Source organism: Onychomys torridus, chromosome 12 (genome assembly GCF_903995425.1).
Source record: "Onychomys torridus chromosome 12, mOncTor1.1, whole genome shotgun sequence".
Lineage (NCBI taxonomy): Eukaryota > Metazoa > Chordata > Mammalia > Rodentia > Cricetidae > Onychomys > Onychomys torridus.
The window spans coordinates 62,044,300-62,062,622 of record NC_050454.1 but is presented as its reverse complement, the minus strand read 5'-3'; the positions used below and the strand labels follow the sequence as shown (position 1 = coordinate 62,062,622).

Below are 18,323 nucleotides of genomic sequence, written 5' to 3'. Positions count from 1 at the left end.
TTTTACAGTTAAAGAGTTCTAACCATGAGGAACTAAAACCTTGTCTGGAAGCATCTCTAGCTCAGTAGGGTCTATGTGTGCTTGTTGGTTTTGTTATGTTTTTTTTTTTTTTTTTTTTTTGAAACAGGATCTCACTATATAGCCCAGGCTGGCCTCACACTGTCTATTCTCATGACCCAGGCTGGCCTCACACTGTCTATTCTCACGACTCTACCCTGCCCTCCAGTACTGGGATCCCAGGTATACACCTCCATGCCCACGACTCTACCCTGGTATACATCTCCATGCCCAACTAGGTTTCTAGTTTTTGTTGTCAGGTTTCTTTATAGTTGTACTAAGTTAGACGCTCAACATTCCACCGTTCTATACCAAAACATTTTACTGGTGGTTATAAAATTAGAAATCAATGTTTACCCTGAAAGAGACATAATTCCAACTTAAAATGTAAAGATCTCACACATGTTAATACATTATGAACATTTATCTACATTGAATGTCTTTGTGCTGTTATATTCCAAGGATGACTCTCACACATTCCATGGAATTGCCTAGAATTTTTTGAAAAGGAAGCATTCTCTATTTCACCCCACCTCCACTCTGGTTGCCAAGGTGCATCACAACCCTTATGCATGTTACTGTGGACATTATCTATAGTAGAATAACAGTAAAAATACTCTCCAGAGTAGGTAGAACTTCATAGGAAAAACAGCATACCTTAAAAAGCAATCTCTATAGTAATAGGAAATCACGTATCTGAGAAGGATAAATTCAACTTACTTGAAAAGTAGCCTTTTCTCTGAGCATAGCATACACTAAGGCCACATACTGAAATCACGAAGGCCACAACTACTACAGCTGCTATGATGCCACTTATGTTGAGAACATCTGGAATGTGAAATAATGCATGTTTGAGTTGTTGGACACATGCCATCATTAAATCCAACAGAGTCATAAAAGCTCCCCTTGGTAGCAAGGCTAAGCATATCTGAATGCTTTTGAAGCCTATTTAACTAAGTTAATTTCATGACATGGCCCAAAACTATTTGAAAATATTCAGAGAACCAAGCTTCCGCTAAAATCTTAAATGTTAGGACCAGCAAGATGGCACAGTGGGTAAAGGCACTTGCCATCTACTGAACACCTGAGTTCAATCCCTGAAACCCTTCTCCCACATCCACTCAGGCCCTGGGTTTAATCCTTGTGGGTGGGGATGGGGATTATGCTCTGAAACTCGTATTTCCTAGGAAAGATTCATAAGCTGTCATTTTCTTAGATCTAAAAGTCATTTTGTCAAATATAATGCATTGTAGCCACAGTTTGAACAGCCTAGATTCATAACTATTCCATGTGTCTTGGAAAACCTACCCTGCAATTACTATAAGCTGTGTTTCATGGCATTGACACACCATCATCAATGGCTTAATAACAATAACCCATGTGGCTAAAACAAATGCTCACAGCACAGAGGCACTGCTGTATTATTTCAGTGTAACCCTGAAGAAAGAATCTGCCACTGTAGAGACTGAAACATGTGGCCAGCTGGTGGCAGCGGTTAGGTGGGCCCCCAGCAACACAGACTATAGCACACTTGGCTGTGATGCGAAAGACTGCATATTTTAAAACATTTATTTGAAAAATTAAAAATGTTATACAGAAGCTAAATTGTCTTGCCTTGATTAGAAGATAGACTGAAACAATACTGCTTTTTTATATTAAGCACACTTTACATGTCTTCCAATTGTCCTTCAAATCACTCACCCCTCCCTCCCCATGCCTTTAACCATCAAGTATCCCACACACTACTCACACACCAGTACTTGGCGACACTCCATGCTTACCTACTTGCATTCTTTTCCCAGGACAGCTGCGGTATCCGACAGAGTTACGGGCTTCACAGTGATATTCCCCACTGTCCATCTTGGAAACCATGTTAAATTGCTATTTGTACAGGGAAAAATAAATAGACCTTTAAACTATAAATCTGTGAGTAGACTCCTAAAATAACTAATGTCCTTTGAATTTTGCATCAAGTGGGTCTGCCCTTTGCAATGACTCAAAACTTTATGTTTTTCTTGTATATGTATCTACCAGAATCTGCCAGGACTTTGAGAAGTAAACAGCTAGGCCTGTTTAATTTAACAGAAAAAGACAAGTCTACCTGAGGAAGTCTGTCTCTCTCTTTTCCTCCATTCCTCCCCTTCCCTTCAACAGTGTGCCACTATGTTACCCAGGATGGTCCCAAACTCTTGATCCTCCCTCTGTAGACTTCAAGTGGCCAGCATTACAAGTACATGCCACCTCAGGAGCTCTAGTTTCTGGGAAGTGCCATTTGTAAAGAAAGGCCTCCCTAGTGAGAAGGGCTAGTGCACTTTCTCAGTCACAGTGAATTCACTGCAAGAGCAAATCATAAGTACTTTCTCTGAAGAGTCAGAGCTATGACCAGGAAGTAACTCTGGGCCCAGGAAACCTCAACTGACGTTTATGGGATCGTAAATTATAGCAATTCCAGAATGTTTGGAAATTCTGAAGAAACAGAAGTTCAACCCTTACTACTTCTCCCTGCCAAGTGATGAGAGGTAAGAATTTGGGATAAAAGGCTTTATAATTTGTACCAGTAGTTTTATAACCTTGAGGAGTTTCTGGAAGGAAAAAAGGAAGTGGGGGTGGACTGGAGGGAAGGGGGAAGAACCCACTCCAGTTTAAGAAGCCTGTGGGCATAAGGTGTCCTTACCAGATACCCCAAGGTCTGAGGTTCCCTGAGGGGAGGGGATCCTAGCATTTCAGACTTGTCTCGGGGCTTTTATCACCCACTCAGAAAATAAATCTGAAGAGTAAATATAGCAGAGTGTGACGGCAGCTTTTGTGCACAATTTCACAGTGTAAAGTCACTCGGACCTGCTGACTGCTCCCGATGACTGTGGAATATGCCAGAGCATGGCCTTATTCTGAGGGCAGCATCCTCTACTTCTGTTTTCACTCAGCTACAGAATTCATGTGCTTTCCTGGGCATCAGAAGATCTGGTTTTTAAATGACACTGTACTAGTAGAAAGAATCAAAGCAAACAATATACCTTTGTTTCAAAAATTTTAAAGCTATTTTTAGTATTACCTATAAGAGTGTTTCTCATAATAGTTGTGGTAGTGATTTTGCATTGCTGGAAGCAAACCATTTCAAAACCTAATGTGATATTATCTTGATTGGAAACAAATGGCTTCAGATTAAATGACCTGGGTTTTTTGTTTTGTTTTGTTTTTTGTTTTTTGTCCCACCTCTACTATGAGAAGTCACAGATGAGAAAGTAAAACTACTTTATAAAAATGTCATTAAGTTTGAGCAGCTTATTTATAAAGCTGTCTCAATTATCTCTAGGAAAGATGGAAACAATCAGAAAATCTGAACTAAGTGTATGGTAATAGATATGTAAGTCACGGGGATTGCAGTGATAAATCTGGAGCCATGGGAAACTTTAATCACTCTGACATCCTAACATGGTTTTCCTATTTTTCTGTGGTCACTGTTTCCATGTTAGCACTGAGGTCCAGGTATCCCCAACTGAGTTTGTCATGCATTTCCTTGGTGGTATAAATTGAGACTGAGGTTAGTGATTTTCCAGGCCAGAGGAAGCTATAGAGTACTGCCTGTTTGGCCTGGCCCCAGTTCCTGGTCATACCTTATACGCTTAGCTCCCTGGCTCCCTGTACCATTTTCCCACTTCCCATGGTAGTCTGTTCCCTCATTTACTAGTACAGGTACTATCCCCATTCCTGCTACCACCTCCTCTCCCCACTTAGTAAGTAATGATATTGATTTGCTGTTCTATATCTTTTTAAGTTCTAATAACCATTTCATCACAATGACAGTTAGTAGTTTAATACCTGAAATGACCTTACCAGAATTCCAGATTTTGTATTCATTGTGTATGAGCTGTTGTGTTTGCCAAGCAAACTGGTGCCATCTTTAAACCACGTGTATTCGGGAGCTGGGTTTCCTTCTCCATCTTGACACCGTAGCTCTACAACACTCCCACTCATAACCGAAGTGGGTACTTCACATGAAGGAACTGCAGGAGCCACTGGACGATGGGAGCCCAATAGTACCAGTTATTCATTAGCTGAACATGAGTTTTAATAGTCTACATTGAGGGGACACCTGAGTTATATATAGATGGATCACTGTTCACTAGACATATTTCCTTTGTCTTGGGCACACAATATACCACACTTTTTACTCTTCTTGCTGTCAGGAGAGTTATATGCATTAGTTTTGGCCAAAGGGATATAAATAAAAGTGATAATAGCCATATCTATATCCTATTAAAATTTCATGTATGCTCCATTTGCTCACTTTATCCTCACCTACTACCAAGTAAGTTGTCAATACACTTGAACTTAGAAGTCATGTATTGAAGATGCCAGACCTGTATTTTTCTGAGTCTCTGCATTTCATAAAGTAGGATGTTAGGGTTTGGATATGAAATGCCCTCCATGGGCTGGTTCATGTGTTTGAAAACTAGGCCCACAGCTGCTGGTGGTAATGGAGATGTTGAGAACCACTTCTGTGGAAGTGTGTCACTAAAGACTGGTCTTGAGATTCATACCCTCGTTCTGCTTCTGGCCCTGCTGCTCTCTGGTCTGCCAAGATGTGAACAAGCAGCCTCATCCTTCCATTGCCCTAGATGAGCTACTCCCATCTCAATGACTTCTCTACCATGCTGGACTTACAGCCATTCAAAACATGAGCCTTCTTTAAGTTGTTCCTTGTCATGTTGGTGGTCACAGAAATGAGAGAAGTAACTAATAGATAGCAAAAATTGGCACCAAGAAGTGGAAACATTGCTGGGACTCTGACCACACAGTTCATAAGCCTTAGGAACTAATTTGCAGGACTGTAATAGAGTTTGGAGCTGTAGAGAAGCCCTATAATGCTATAAACAGAAGTTAATGGTTTACTTTGGTGGGTTGTGAAAGATAAGAATGCCAATAGAAGAGTGAACAGTAAAGACTGTGCTTGCTCATAAGGCTTTAGAGGGGATGAAGAACTTGACTTGTATCAGAAATTGGATTAGAGGCCATTACTATGACATTCAGACAATGGATCTGGCTTCTTCTTCCTCCCAGTGTCCTGAAAACTGCCATTGTGGACTAAGTTGTTTGGCTGAGGAAATGTCAAGGCAGCATAGCATGCAAGCTGTGCATGGTAAAGTCTTCACTGCCTTTGTCAGATTTACAAGGAGAAGGGAGAAGGATGTAAAAGATGTGAAAGTGATGTTTAAAACAAGGGAAGATGCACAGAAATGTTTAAATTGCAGGCAGAGGGCAAGGTGAGTTCAGACAAAGCTGCTGTGATTGTTAAACACATTGGCACCACCAAGGAAGAAAGGGAAGAAGAGCTCCATGGTGTAACAATTCAAATTCCTGTAGAAGAAGCATTCCTGAAAATAGCCTTGTAGGTATCATTCTGTAAAACAAACATCAAGGGAAGAGTTATGCCTGAGTTCAGTAGCAAAGGCACACAGAGGCTGCTCTAGCTGTGGTCCAAGAGGGTCAGGATGCATCTGGAGCAGGCTAGAGTACTTGGCATTATCTCAATGCTGCTGGTTTGTTTGTTTGCTTGTTTTCAGGCATTCTGGTTCAAGAGAAAGGTAGTTGTACCGAGATCCCAGAAAGCTGTTGCAACAGCTGTGGAACAGTGTCAAATTCTTTGCATGGAGCTCTTGTGTGGGCTGCATGTGAAACTGTAAGGGTCAAGCCCAAGCTGTAGTGAGACCCCAGGATACTAGGATTGTCAGAAGCACTGGACCTTCACTGAGAAAACATTACAGCACCAAATGGAGCTATCCCAAAAGAGAAGCCACCTGTGCCTCAGGTAACAGTGAGCAACAGCTACCCAAGGTCATTGAGCCCACATGATAACACCAAGAGCCCTAGAGAGTGGACATAGAGCTGTAGAGTTCGGTACTTTTCATTCTGTCTTGGTCTGGCTTTGGCCCAGCCTTTCCTTGCTATGCCCCCAATGATTCCCTTTTGGAATGGGGATGTTTATTGTGAAACACTGTATTTTTTTATTTTATAGGAGTTCATGGTTAAGTGATTGCTTTGAATGATTTAAGACTTCAGACTTTAGAACAGGGTTTGGGCCATGAGACTAGTGATTTCTGAAGTTAGACTGGATGCACTTCCCCTTACTAAATATCTACAAGTTTATGGGGGTCAGGGACATAATGATAAGATCTGATCATGAAGTGACCCCCATGGACTCATGTATTTGAACAGTTGGTCTCCAGCTGGCAATCCTTTTGGAGAGGTTGTAAAAGCTTTAAGAAGTGGGGTCTTTTATTATACTTTTATTTTATTATAAAATGCTTTTTTAAACTTAAAAAAAAGAAGTGGGATCTCATTGGAGAAAGTGGGTCTTAGGAACTTGAAGTAAAACAAAATTTATTAGGTAATTATTCATAATCTCCTAGAAAACTCAGGGCTGACAATGCTAGGCAGAATCCAAGACAGTCCCAGAAGACTCCCATCTTCAGTATATATACATGGTCTTTCAGATATTTAAAATATAAAAGTACTGTGAAGAAATTTGGCAAATGTAATTAAGATTCCAAATTACCAGGGGGTGATAATGGCACATGCCTTTGATTCCAGCACTTAAGAGGCAGGGGCAGGCAGATCTCTGTGAATTCGAGGCCAGCCTAGTCTACAAGGTAAGTTCCAAGACAGCCAGAGCTACACAAACCCTGTTAATTAATCCCAGCACTTGGGAGGCAGAACCAGGTGCATCTCTGTGAGTTCAAGGCCAGCCTGGTCTACAGAGTAAGATCCAGGATAGGCACTAAAACTACACAGAGAGACCATGTCTCTAAAAAAAAAAAAAAAAAAAAAAAAGAAAGGAAGAAAGAAAGAAAGGAAGGAAGGGGGGGGGAGAGAGAGAGAGAGAGAGAGAGAGAAAGAAAGAAAGAAACAAAGAAACAAAGAAACAAAGAAAGAAACAAAGAAAGATTTCAAATCTATTTTCTGTAACATAGAAAGGTGGATTTGGCCATACAACATGGACCTTTTAAAAATTTACTTATTTATATTTAATGGGTATGGGTGTTTTGCCTGTATGTATGTATGTATGTATGTATGTATGTATGTATGTATGTGCATCAAGTGCATGCAATGCCCATGGAGGCCAGAAGAGTAGCAGATTTTCAGGACCTAGAATAACAGGTTTGTCATTTCCCATCTGGATGCTGTAAAATGAATGTGGACCAACCAGGGTCATCTGTAGGAGCAGCAGGTTCTCTTAACTACGGGTGGCCCATTCTCCAGTCCCCAGCGTGGACCTTTTGAATTCAGGGTTGATTCTATTTAATCACTGAAGGAAATGCTGGCAATTCAAAGTAGAAAAAGGATCAAGCACGTCTTTGCTGTACTGATGATGAAAAGGTGAGGTAACAGGAGAATGCACAGCCTCTAAGAAATGAGTGGGACTCTAGATGATAGGGAGCATGGTCTAGGATCTCAGGCCTAAACTCATAAGGAAATAAAAATCTGCCAACCCCAAGAAGGAGCTTGGAAACAGATTTTCTCCAGAGCCTGGAGAAAGGAATTGAGCCCATGTAAAACTTCCATTTCAGCCTTGTGGAACACTGAGTAAAACCCAGCCTTGCTATTGGACCTTTCATCCATAGAACCAGAAGCTGAAAAAGGACTGTTCTCTTAAGCTAATATACACTAATTTACTGTGTAGAATAGAAAGTGGTTATACCAACTGAATCTGCTGCAAAGTTTTCTCCATACTAGCCTGTCACTGGCTTTTATACTTGGCCTTAGCCAAAAAGTTGAGAAATAATACTACTTCAGAAAGACTCTGAACAACATTTTTTTTTAAGAGAAGAGGTTATTTTTCTTGGTTTCTTATGCTAACATCATAGAAAAGATGGTTGTGCCTACTGCTGTTATGGACTGTTTTATCTACCAATCATTCTTACGCTGATTAATCACGGTAGCCTTGGAATTAACCTCATCTGCATCCAAATCTTGGTTGGGACATGTTCTAATTTTATGGCACTGGGCAAATAATTTAACTTCTACTTCCTCATTTGTAAAGACTAGTTTTGTAGTGAAGATTAAGTAAAATACTATGTGAAAGCACTTAACATCTTCTGGCTACCAAATAAATACTAATTCCTTTTGAACCAAATACTTTCTGATTTTTCTGCTGATCTACAATTGCTGTTTCTTCGGTTGGCTTTCCATCAACTTATGGGATACTATCTAGCATACTGAAAAACAACCAAAACCCAGAATGTTCATGGTACGGAGCAAAACCATTAGAGGCTACTTCAGTCTTAAACAGAGAGATCTGAGGAAATAGTGATTTCAGCAGCTAGTGAGCTGATGGAAATAGCCTGGGTATTTCTGGGAAGGGGCTTGTAGAGTATGGCAATACTGGCTGGGACTCTGGGTTTGTGTCTCCCCCCCAGGGCTGGGGCTGAGGCTGGGACAGCTGACAGCAGTTACACATGTGTGCACAGGCATTACCCAAGACTTCTAGAGTGACTGTGTCTTCCTGCAGGTTTTGGCCTTGCTCAGATGGAGCGCTGACTTCACAGCGATACTTTCCAGCATCATTTCTTGTAACATTTTTGATTCGTATGTTGAAATCTATCATCTCAGCTCGATCTTTAAAGTCACCTTTTGGGAAGAAAAAGACAGTAGTGTTAGAAACAATACAAGCAATTTTCTATGTGGTGTCTTCCGCAGGCTACTTCATTCAAAACTAAAACATTTGTTTTCCTGGTAAAAACTTAAACTTAAACATTGAACTTACATGTGCATATTATGCATTTTGGGGGACATTTTTAGACTATTAAAGACTATTAAGTTTCACATACTGCCCTCTTCCTCTCCAGGGTCTCTCTATATAGCCTTGGCTGACATGAAACTCTCTATGTAGACCAGGTTTGTCTTGAATTCACAGAGATCTACATACTTCTGCTTCCTGAGTGCAGAGATTAAAGGTGTATACCACTACATTTGGCACCATGTTTGACTTTAAAAAACTCAACTAAATGCCTGCCTTGCCACCTATCTCATATCTGTTTCTGCTTTCAAAATTGAAGAGTTTGATTAACTGGTCAGAATAGTAACTTTATATATGCTTATTCCAGTAATAGCAGAGAAGAAAAGGTAGGTGGCAAGGATGGTAAAAGCATTATCTTGATTAGCTTCACCTCACTTCCTTTTGTACTTCGTTGCTTCCTGTGTATGGATGAAAATGTGATCAGCAAGCTTCCTGATCCAGCTGCTATGCCTTCCCTGCTGCGATAGACTCTATCCCTCTGGAACAGTAAGCCAAAGTAAACCCTTTCTTCCTTAAGTTGCTTTTGTCATAGTATTTTATCACAGCAAGAAAGAAGTTACCATCATATAAACTAATGCCATAGCTCATCCACCATTATCATATTTTAATTAATAATAAATTATATAATCTGAAGGAAGAGTAGAAAGTGAAAGACATGTACAACAAATAAAAGTACTTGCTAACAGTTATTGTAACTAACAGTCTATGCATTCCAACTCTCCAGGCTCCTTTTTTAACAGTGCACACATTCCAATTTTACAGGCTTCTCAGTGGTAGACTTTCCAATCTCATCTTTCTTTTTCTTTTCTTTATTTCTTTATTGTTTTATTTATTTATTGTTTTATGAGACAGGGTTTCTCTGTGTAGTTTTTGGTGCCTGTCCTGGATCTTGCTCTGTAGACCAGGCTGGCTTCGAACTCACAGAGATCCGCCTGGCTCTACCTCTCGAATGCTGGCATTAAAGGTGTGCGCCACTGCTGCCCAGCCCAATCTCATCTTTTCATTTGTTTGTTTTGTTTTGAGACAGGGTCTCACTTTGTAGTCCTGGCTATCCTGCTTGGCCTTAAATTCACAGAGATCTGCCTGCCTCTGCCTCTAGAGTGCCAAGATTAAAGGCATGCATGATCACACCCAGCCCAATCTCAGGCCAGTGTTTTTCTCCTCTCTAACAGTTTGATTTACTAGGCCAGAAAAATAATTGTTTTGTGTTAAGTAACCAAGAGTCCCAGGCCTCAGTGGAATTTACCTACTCTTGCTATCTGGTTTTTATAACTGTTGTATTTTAGGTCTCAGACACTGTTCATTTCATCTCACACTTACAGAAACACATTTTCAGTAATCAGTCATGTCCTGTTCTCATTTGTAAATTAAATGGGCTGTAGGTGCTGTCTTCTCACTCTGACCTCTTCAAGTTTCCAGTTTCTTACCTTGGAGAGCCTGTTGATAGTAGACCAAGGAGACACCCTGTCCCAGTTTCTTCCACTCCAATCTGGAGGAAGTAGTCTTCTTTGGGGTTTTACAAGCTAAAATAGCCTCTAGAAACAATAGGGAAAATATGTTTTCTAATTGTTCCTATGAGCTTACACCTTACTTAATTTAAAAAACTTTAAAACAATGTTTAAATTACTTCAATTTTTTTTTTTTTGCATTTTCATCCATCCATTCATCTCCACCCAGCCACACACAGAGACATAAATGCATCACATCAACAGATGCCATGTTGGCTTCACCCAAAGATGAACTGGGAGTATAGCAGTTCTTCTCTGTAATAATTATGTGACATAATCCTAATTCTGGAATCTGAGTGTCCATCATTGAAATGGAATAGTAGCTCACCAAGTTGTGAGTCTTCAAAAGCAGCAATATATGCAAAACATACAGGCCTCAACGTTGTTAGTGCTTAACCCACAGCAGCTGTGACTAATTATTTACTTGTTCGTCTAAGTCTCGGCATCCGAGGACACTAAAGTTTGATGAAAGATGCAGGCAAGACCACGTCATTTCAGGCAAAGATGATGTGCATCAAGACGGGGTTCAAGGGGGAGTACTGGACATTTGCACCTAAGAAAGACACTTGGTCCAGCCAATGCATGCTGGGAAAAATGCACAGAAGTTCCTCACCGGCTGCATTCCCACTCAGTTCCCTTGTGACTCTCTATGAAGACATTAATATACACCTACTATAGCCCTATAATAAATTGTAGGTTCCTACTGCAAAATTACTGCCTATAACTTTGTCTCAATCTGGATTAACTATTGAAAGTTGAATCTTCACATCAATTTGACTTTAGTGTAGCAAAGATCAGTTTAATGACAGTAAATTTTCCACAGTTCCATCATTAAAGAATCCCTGGGACCTCTGAGGGAGTCACCTCTTTTTTTTTTTTTTTTTTTTTTTTGGTTTTCGAGACAGGGTTTCTCCCTGTAACTTTGTGCCTTTTCCTGGAACTCACTTGGTAGCCCAGGTTGACCTCAAACTCACAGAGATCCACCTGGCTCTGCCTGGGATTAAAGGCATGCACTACCACCACCAGGAGAGGGAGTCACCTCTTTTGACTGTCCAAACCAAATGACTTGGGGAGAGTCACCCAACACTGTCTCAATACTACTCCAAGCTGCCAAGCAGAAGCTCCAGCTATAAATAGTTTAAAAGTATATTTCAACTAGGTTCCTGAGTGCCAGCTTCATATTTCTGAATATTTTTAACTGTAAGGCATGTGGTTTGAGCTAAAAAAAAAAAAAAAAAAAAAAAAAAAAAAGTACAGGATCTTTCACTGAATAAAAAATTAGGTTGAAATCTTTTCCAAATGTCTGATTTTGATGTTTAAGAACATTTAATGTAAGGGGCTGGAGGGATGTCACAATGGTTAAGAGTACTAACTGCTCTTCCAGAGGACCCAGGTTCAATTCCCAGCACCCACATGACAGCTCACAACTGTCTGTAATTCCAAGATCTGACACCCTCATATGGACATATATGCAGGCAGAACACCAATGCACATAAATAAGAATAAATATATTATTTTAAAGCAAGAACATTTAATGTCTGTTTTTAAAAGTCCCATATTATAGGTAAAGCATAGTCGTGGACAAAAAGTCTACAGGCACCGTTTGAAAACTGTAACCCAGTGCTGATCAGTATGTGATAGACTAAGGGCTTGTTGTAATGTGTAGCCTGTAGTGTGTTTCTAAATTTTCAATTGTGCTTCTATTTACAGAACTAAAATGGAAAGGTAATAGGAAATTGGCTAGAGAAAAAAAGACAAGGAAAAAAGAACGCTAGGCTGTCTTAAGAATGCTTAAAGCTTTAAACTTTCACGCCACTCCGAATGATCACTTTCAGAGGTGTTTACAACAATGCTCCAAAGACAAATGTGTGCTCGCTCAGGGGCCTGTCTGAGGAAACAGTTCTGTTCTGTTGACTAAGGAGAGAGGGTGGTAACTTCCGGAGTCTTGAGTTTTAGATAGGTTTCCTTCCCGTATTTTGTTGAGTTTTCCAACAATTATGCACACACCCACACTCGCTTTCACTGTTTCTCTGTGCCTTACCTCCTACATCTTAAGAGAGAAGTTTATACAGCACCACACTATTCATATATTTAACTAAACGTGCACACAAATACATCCCTTTTGGTGAGTTCCTCCTGATTCTTCCCTCACTGTCCTATGGAAGAACTTGAGGAAATCCTATTAGAAAATGTAATCAATGACTCTCCCTACTCTAGTGATTTAACTTTATTTACTGAATATATATAACGTGAAGAAGCGATCTATCTAGTTGTTCAAAATATGTTCAGTAATACTGTGGGCCAGCATTGTTCTTGAGCTGTAATCAGCGAGCAGGGAAGGATCCTTTTGACTTTTGGGATCTGACAATCCAGCAGGAAAAGGCAGGCTGACAAGCAACAAGTTCCTCAGAAGGTACTTCCCCAACCATAAAATTATTTTCATTGCTACTTCAGAACCATAATTTTGCTATTGTTACGAATCACAATGTAAATATCTGCGTTGTCTGATGCTCTTACGCAACCCCTGTAATAGCGTTGTTCCACCCCACCAGGGCACAGGTTGAGAGCCACTGCATCAACACCTTGATCTTGAGCTATCATCCTCTAGCACTGTCAGAGAACAAGGTCATTGTTTTAGAGTCTGTAGTATTTTGTGAAGACTGTTCTAGGATATTAATACACATAGTGAAAGTGCTAGCATTATGGGGCTAACATTTCTGGATAAAGAACCGAGATATTGCTGGGCGGTGGTGGCACACGCCTTTAATCCCAGCACTCGGGAGGCAGAGCCAGGCGGATCTCTGTGAGTTCGAGTCCAGCCTGAGCTGAGTTCCAGGAAAGGCACAAATCTACGCAGGGAAACCCTGTCTCGAAAAACCAAAAAAAAAAAAAAAAAAAAAAAAAAACAAACAAACAAACAAACAAAAAGAACCTAGATGTTAAACTCTCCCTTTTCTCCAGCAAAAATTTGAAACTCACAGCTGGCATAATTTTCCATATCTGACTTCAGAATTACAGTGGTATGGAGGTTCACAGCACAGGCCATCAAGTTAGACCTTTGTCATATACTAGGCCTGAGATAATGGGAGCATCATACTCATATCAGTGAAATGATAAAATAGTAATTCTTGTCAAAATTATATATAATATATATCATATATATGTTTGATGCACATTATACTTTGCATATAGCATGTGCTCCATAAATGGCCTGTTATTTTCATCCATGGGGAAATTCTCTTTAGTTGTAACTATAGGCTCACTTCCACATGTTAGAAATCTATGCAAGATTTCATCACAAGCCTACATTTACATTGCCCAAATCTGTACTAAAATGTTATCTCTGTTTCAGATAGTAAAACAAATAGTGTTGACATAAATCCTATTTCTTCACACAAGACACTTTAATACACAAAAAGGTGTCAACCTTTTCTATTAACATGGATTATGTTGTCAAAACATCTGTTTAATCTTGATTGAAAAAAAAGACTATTGTTCAAGAAAATGGTTGCTATTAAACTCTGATTAATAGCTCTCAGGTTTGCATTCTGCAGAGAGCTGCTCATGTGATGTCCAAGCCTGGCAGAGCTGCCCTGATTTCAGGCTTAATCTGCTTTTGGCAGCACCGTGGGAAGTGAGGCAGACCAGCAGCCCTGAGAATCGGGGATTAATTCATAACTTTCTGACATCAGAGAAATATGAGGAAAAAAAACCTGAATGAAATATGTTTCATGTATCCAAATCACAAAATGTCACAGATTTTAAGTTACTGCAAACAACAACAACAACGAAAACAGCAACAACAACAAAACCCCAAAAACGTGGAAGAAACTACAGATTGATTTTTGCTTAATGAAGAGCCAAATTGGAATAAGCAGGGCACAGATGAAATAGAACTAAAGTCCACTCCAATTAAAAGAAAGTGAAAGAAGAAAACAGGTTGACTGTGTGTGTGTGAGTGTGTGTGTGTGTGTGTGTGTGTGTGTGTGTGTGTGTGTGTGTGTGTGTGTGTGTGTGTGTGTGTGTGCTTGCACTACATTAAGCTCAGCACCTTGTACATGGGTAAGCATTGACCTTGCCATGAAGTAATTTCTCACTGAGCATAGTAACTTCATCCCTGAGATTAACTTTTGACTGCAATAAATTATAGAAGGATTTCCTATATTAAAAATAAAGCATGTCTTTAAAAAGTAAAGCCGAAAGGGCAAAGGTTTCACTTTGGAGTAGAGGAAATGTACTGGGTCTAGGGAGGGGTTGTGCTTTTAGAACATTTTGGATATACTGAGTCCCACTGAAGTGTTTACATTTTAAAGTGTCAGATTTTAAAGTTATGTTAGTTTTGCTCAGTGTTTTAAAAGTAATGTAAGAATAAAGCATGTAATCTTGATGTTTTAATAGAGATATTAAACCCGAGGCATATACACCCACCACGTCTGGCTGGGCCTAGGTAAGTGCCTCTGGGAAGGTGAGTAGAAGGATGAACTTCACCTCCTGAGGTCATCCTCTCCTGCTGTGCACACTCTCTGCTTCCCAGCATCCCCTCTGGCATGGTGCCAGCTCTGTTCAGTCTCCTACAAACACTCTAGAGTCCAACTCACTTTCAGGCATTTATACCTCGTAGCCACCTTCCCTCACTTGAAATTGACCCGCAATGAAGTGTGTCTTACTAGCTTAATTATGTAGTATATTACAACTTAAAGGCCTTCACTGAATTATCTGAGTGCTCTTTGTTACACCACCCTAATGTTATACTGCCTAGGTAACCTAATGGAACTTCTACCCCACCCTTACCTTGTTCATCTTTGAAACCAGGATGCCTGAGGCCAAAAGTTCCTCTTCAGAAGAACAGACCCAAACCTGACTGATGATAAGATGGCTACCAGAGTGGCCACTACAGAAGCTCCAAGTCCATGATAAATGGCATCCACTACCAGCATCATGGCTGATGGATGATAAATGCCACCACACAAATCAAACAGACCATAAAAGGAGAAAAATAAGGTGCAAGCAGGCAGCAAGTTAAATGGCTCAGCAGTTAAAAGGCTGACCACAAAAGCCTGGAAACCTGAGTTTGATCCCTGGGAATCCACATAAGGTAGAAGGAGAAAACTGACTCCACAGAGTTGTCCTCCCACCCTAGATGCCCTCTCCCAACACCCCCACACACACCCACACACCCACCCACAGTGTGGAGTGGGCAGAAGATCTTAAATAGAAAGACAGCATGTAAACGAATCAATCCAATTAGACCTGTAAGATGCCATACCGTGGTATTCTATTACAGTAACTTCTTGATGGTGGTCTTTTGATGCAGAAAACCCATTTGCCTTATGATCTGAAAGAGCAAAACAGATAGACAATTAATATGGAAGTTTGTTTTCAAACGTTTGAGTGGGACACAACATTCAGCAAAGCCAACATAAACTGAGTAACAATTGTTACACAATTCATAACACCTAACATAAAACATCAAAATAGGGAAACCATACCACACACATCACTTTCATTTTCTTTATGGTGGTTTGGGCTTTTAGTATTTCCCAAGCAGAATCTATAGCAAGGAAGTACACTCTCCTCAGAACTTCTGAAAACAAGTATGTCCTTAATTTACCTTATTATGCAATGTGGTATCTATGCACCCTTCCATCCGTTCATCCAACCGCCCACATATCTGTCCATCTATCCATCTACTTACCCACTCATCCACCCATCCACCCACCCACCCACCCACATATCCATCCATCTAGAGATAGCTTCTCAGAGAAGACTCAACTATCTTGTTTTTATGTAGTCTTTTATTCTCTCCTTGATTCAATTACCTTTTATTTTGCATAAACAAAAATCAAAAACCAAACAAACACTTATTACTAGTTCTGATGTCTCTTTTGAGATGAAACCTGCAAGCCTCCTTTTCTTCCTGACCACTGTCTCTCCTTTCTCTCCTTCCACCACAAATTCATGGGCAAAAGCAACACGGCCGCTTGGTTGAGAACTTCCTTTTCTTTCTACAAATTTCATTTCTGCGAAAGGCATCACCATGCACAGGGTCACTCATGCCAGAATCTGAGACTTCCCAGCATACAGCTACCTTCACGCCTAGACAGTCCAAGAACTCTGCCCCCACGACAGTGCTTTGCGTATTTGTCCTTTTTGTTCTTACATTCATCAGTGTTCCTCATTTCAAGAGGGTGTATAAATACCTTAAATCAAGCAAGAGTAAAATAGAGTACATCCTGCCTCATCACTGTGGAAGAAACACTGGGCAGGACAGACATGGGAAAAAAAGCCATAACTTAGGCAAGCATTTGAGAGAAACCACCATTATACCTGCTTCCCAGACTTGTGGTAGACAAGGAAGTGAGTTGGCCAACATGGATCTCGGTATCAAAGCAAAAAATAATAATAATGTTCAACGTATTTTATGTATGTAGATGTCAGGCAACATCCCCAGTGCTTCCTAAGTATGTACTCATCTAACTCTTATAAGAATTATCTGTGGTTATGGCTTGAGTATAAAATCTTCCCCCATGATAGTTCTTGGTTTTATTTGAGGAGGTTATGGAAATTTTACAAGTTGTGACCTAGCTGCAGGAAGTAAGTCACTGGGGTGGGATATTGGAGCTAACTTGACCTTAGCCCTTTCCTGTCTCCTGCTTTCTGCTTCCTGTCCACCACGGGGTGAAGAAGGTCGCTCACCTAATCATCATGCTGCCATGATGTTCTTCCCAAGCTCACTAGGTCAACCAAGCATGAAACTGAGCCAAAAAAAAAGAGTTGCCACCTTAAGGTTCTTCTCAGGTATCTTGGTCACAGTTATGCAAAAATAACTACTACAGTACCCAAATCCCACGTGGTTACGTGTACTGTACTATCTATCCTATTCTGTATTATACTGTACTGTACTATCTATCCTATTCTGTGTTATACTGTACTGTACTATCTATCCTATTCTGTATTATACTGTACTGTACTATCTATCCTATTCTGTATTATACTGTACTGTACTATCTATCCTATTCTGTATTATACTGTACTGTACTATCTATCCTATTCTGTATTATACTGTACTGTACTATCTATCCTATTTGTATTATACTGTACTGTACTATCTATCCTATTCTGTTATTATACTGTACTGCACTATCTATCCTATTCTGTATTATACTGTACTGTACTATCTATCCTATTCTGTATTATACTGTACTGTACTATCTATCCTAATCTGTTATTATACTGTACTGGTACTATCTATCCTATTCTGTATTATACTGTACTGTACTATCTATCCTATTCTGTATATACTGTACTGTTACTATCTATCCTATCTGTATTATACTGTACTGTACTATCTATCCTATTCTGTATTATACTGGTACTGTACTATCTATCCTATTCTGTATTATACTGTACTGTACTATCTATCCTATTCTGTGTATACTGTACTGTACTGTCTATCCTATTCTGTGTTATACTGTACTGTTACTATCTATCCTATTCTGTGTTATACTGTACTGTACTATCTATCCTATTCTGTATTATACTGTACTGTACTATCTATCCTATTCTGTATTACTGTACTGTACTATCTATCGCTATTCTGTATTATACTGTACTGTAACTATCTATCCTATTCTGTATTATACTGTACTATCTATCCTATTCTGTATTATACTGTACTGTACTGTCTATCCTATTCTGTGTTATACTGTACTGTACTATCTATCCTATTCTGTATTATACTGTACTGCACTATCTATCCTATTCTGTGTTATACTGTACTGTACTATCTATCCTATTCTGTATTATACTGTACTGTACTATCTATCCTATTCTGTATTATACTGTACTGTACTATCTATCCTATTCTGTATTATACTGTACTGTACTGTCTATCCTATTCTGTATTATACTGTACTGTACTATCTATCCTATTCTGTGTTATACTGTACTGTACTGTCTAT

The 18,323-nt window shown here is 39.7% G+C and overlaps 1 protein-coding gene across 1 annotated transcript in view; it reads right to left on the bottom strand.

Annotated features, from left to right (window-relative positions):
- Jam2 (junctional adhesion molecule 2) overlaps positions 1–18,323 on the bottom strand; it is a 54,782-nt gene that overhangs the window by 10,169 nt on the left and 26,290 nt on the right. Inside the window, exons 2-7 of the mRNA XM_036203201.1 lie at positions 15,629–15,697; positions 10,282–10,389; positions 8,533–8,685; positions 3,892–4,073; positions 1,839–1,938; positions 778–885 (exon numbers count right to left, since the gene is read on the bottom strand). Of these exons, the coding sequence (XP_036059094.1) occupies positions 778–885; positions 1,839–1,938; positions 3,892–4,073; positions 8,533–8,685; positions 10,282–10,389; positions 15,629–15,697 (720 nt within the window). The remainder of the gene's footprint in view (positions 1–777; positions 886–1,838; positions 1,939–3,891; positions 4,074–8,532; positions 8,686–10,281; positions 10,390–15,628; positions 15,698–18,323) is intronic.